General features: G+C 42.7%; 1 protein-coding gene across 1 annotated transcript; it reads left to right on the top strand.

The window, feature by feature from the left end:
- Nucleotides 1–498: 498 nt before the first annotated feature.
- On the top strand, nucleotides 499–654 carry SARC_17390 (hypothetical protein; the record flags this gene model as incomplete). The annotated part of the gene is made up of 1 exon (XM_014288515.1): nucleotides 499–654. A coding segment is annotated over one exon (156 nt), but the record flags the coding sequence as incomplete, so codon positions are not given.
- Nucleotides 655–923: the final 269 nt, after the last annotated feature.

Below are 923 nucleotides of genomic sequence, written 5' to 3'. Positions count from 1 at the left end.
TGTGTGTGTGTGTGTGTGTGTGTGTGTGTGTGTGTGTGTGTGTATATATATATAATATTATGTCTGTATATATATATATGTATGTATTATGTATGTACGTATGTGTATATATATATATATATATATATATATGTATATATATTGTACTACTCTCGGCCTATTGCCTTACTCTACCTATCATATTCGGTCATGCATCTAGAGCACACCCGCACAAAATATGACAGGAGCACTCTCATTCTCTTTCCTGCGCTATGGGCCTTTTAATGGCCTTTTAGAATCCTTGCCTTATGATAATCTATCGCTTGCACAACTGCCAGTGCTGTTCTTGTCCTTCTGAGAAGTCCTCTGACGGCCTCGTACACACTTCCGTGCCGTTCTACTCGATTCTCGAAAAGACCATATACCTTCACGCCCTAAAACACCCCTACACCCCCAATGTATGACCCCGGTCTCTTGACTCTGATTCCAACCCGTGGCAGGTTGTCACACCACTTCCAGAAGGGGCAGTCGTTACCACTGGTGCTGATGCTCACAGGACAACCAGGCACTGGCAAGACATTCACAGCCAGACTCATTCGAGACACCGTCTTCCACACCCCCAACGGCGGGGGGGGCGAGAAGTGGGGATTCGTCGAGTTTATTGCAAGTATGTGAGCGTGGGACTGTACGTGTATATATATGTTTGTTGTATATGTTATATATATATGTGTGTGTGTGTCTGTGTCTGTGTCTGTGTCTGTCTGTGTCTGTGTCTGTGTCTGTGTTTGCGAGTGTGTGTGTGTCTGTGTGTCTGTGTGTATGTATGTATGTATGTATGTATGTATGTATGTATGTATGTATGTATATATGTTGTGTAAGTATGTATATATATATATATATGTGTGTGTGTGTGTGTGTGTGTGTGTGTGTGTGTGTGTAGTGTG

The sequence above is a fragment of the Sphaeroforma arctica genome (genome assembly GCF_001186125.1).
Source record: "Sphaeroforma arctica JP610 unplaced genomic scaffold supercont1.10584, whole genome shotgun sequence".
In the NCBI taxonomy this organism is placed as follows: domain Eukaryota; class Ichthyosporea; order Ichthyophonida; genus Sphaeroforma; species Sphaeroforma arctica.
Note: the sequence above shows the minus strand (reverse complement) of the source record. Positions and strands in the feature narration are given on the sequence as shown.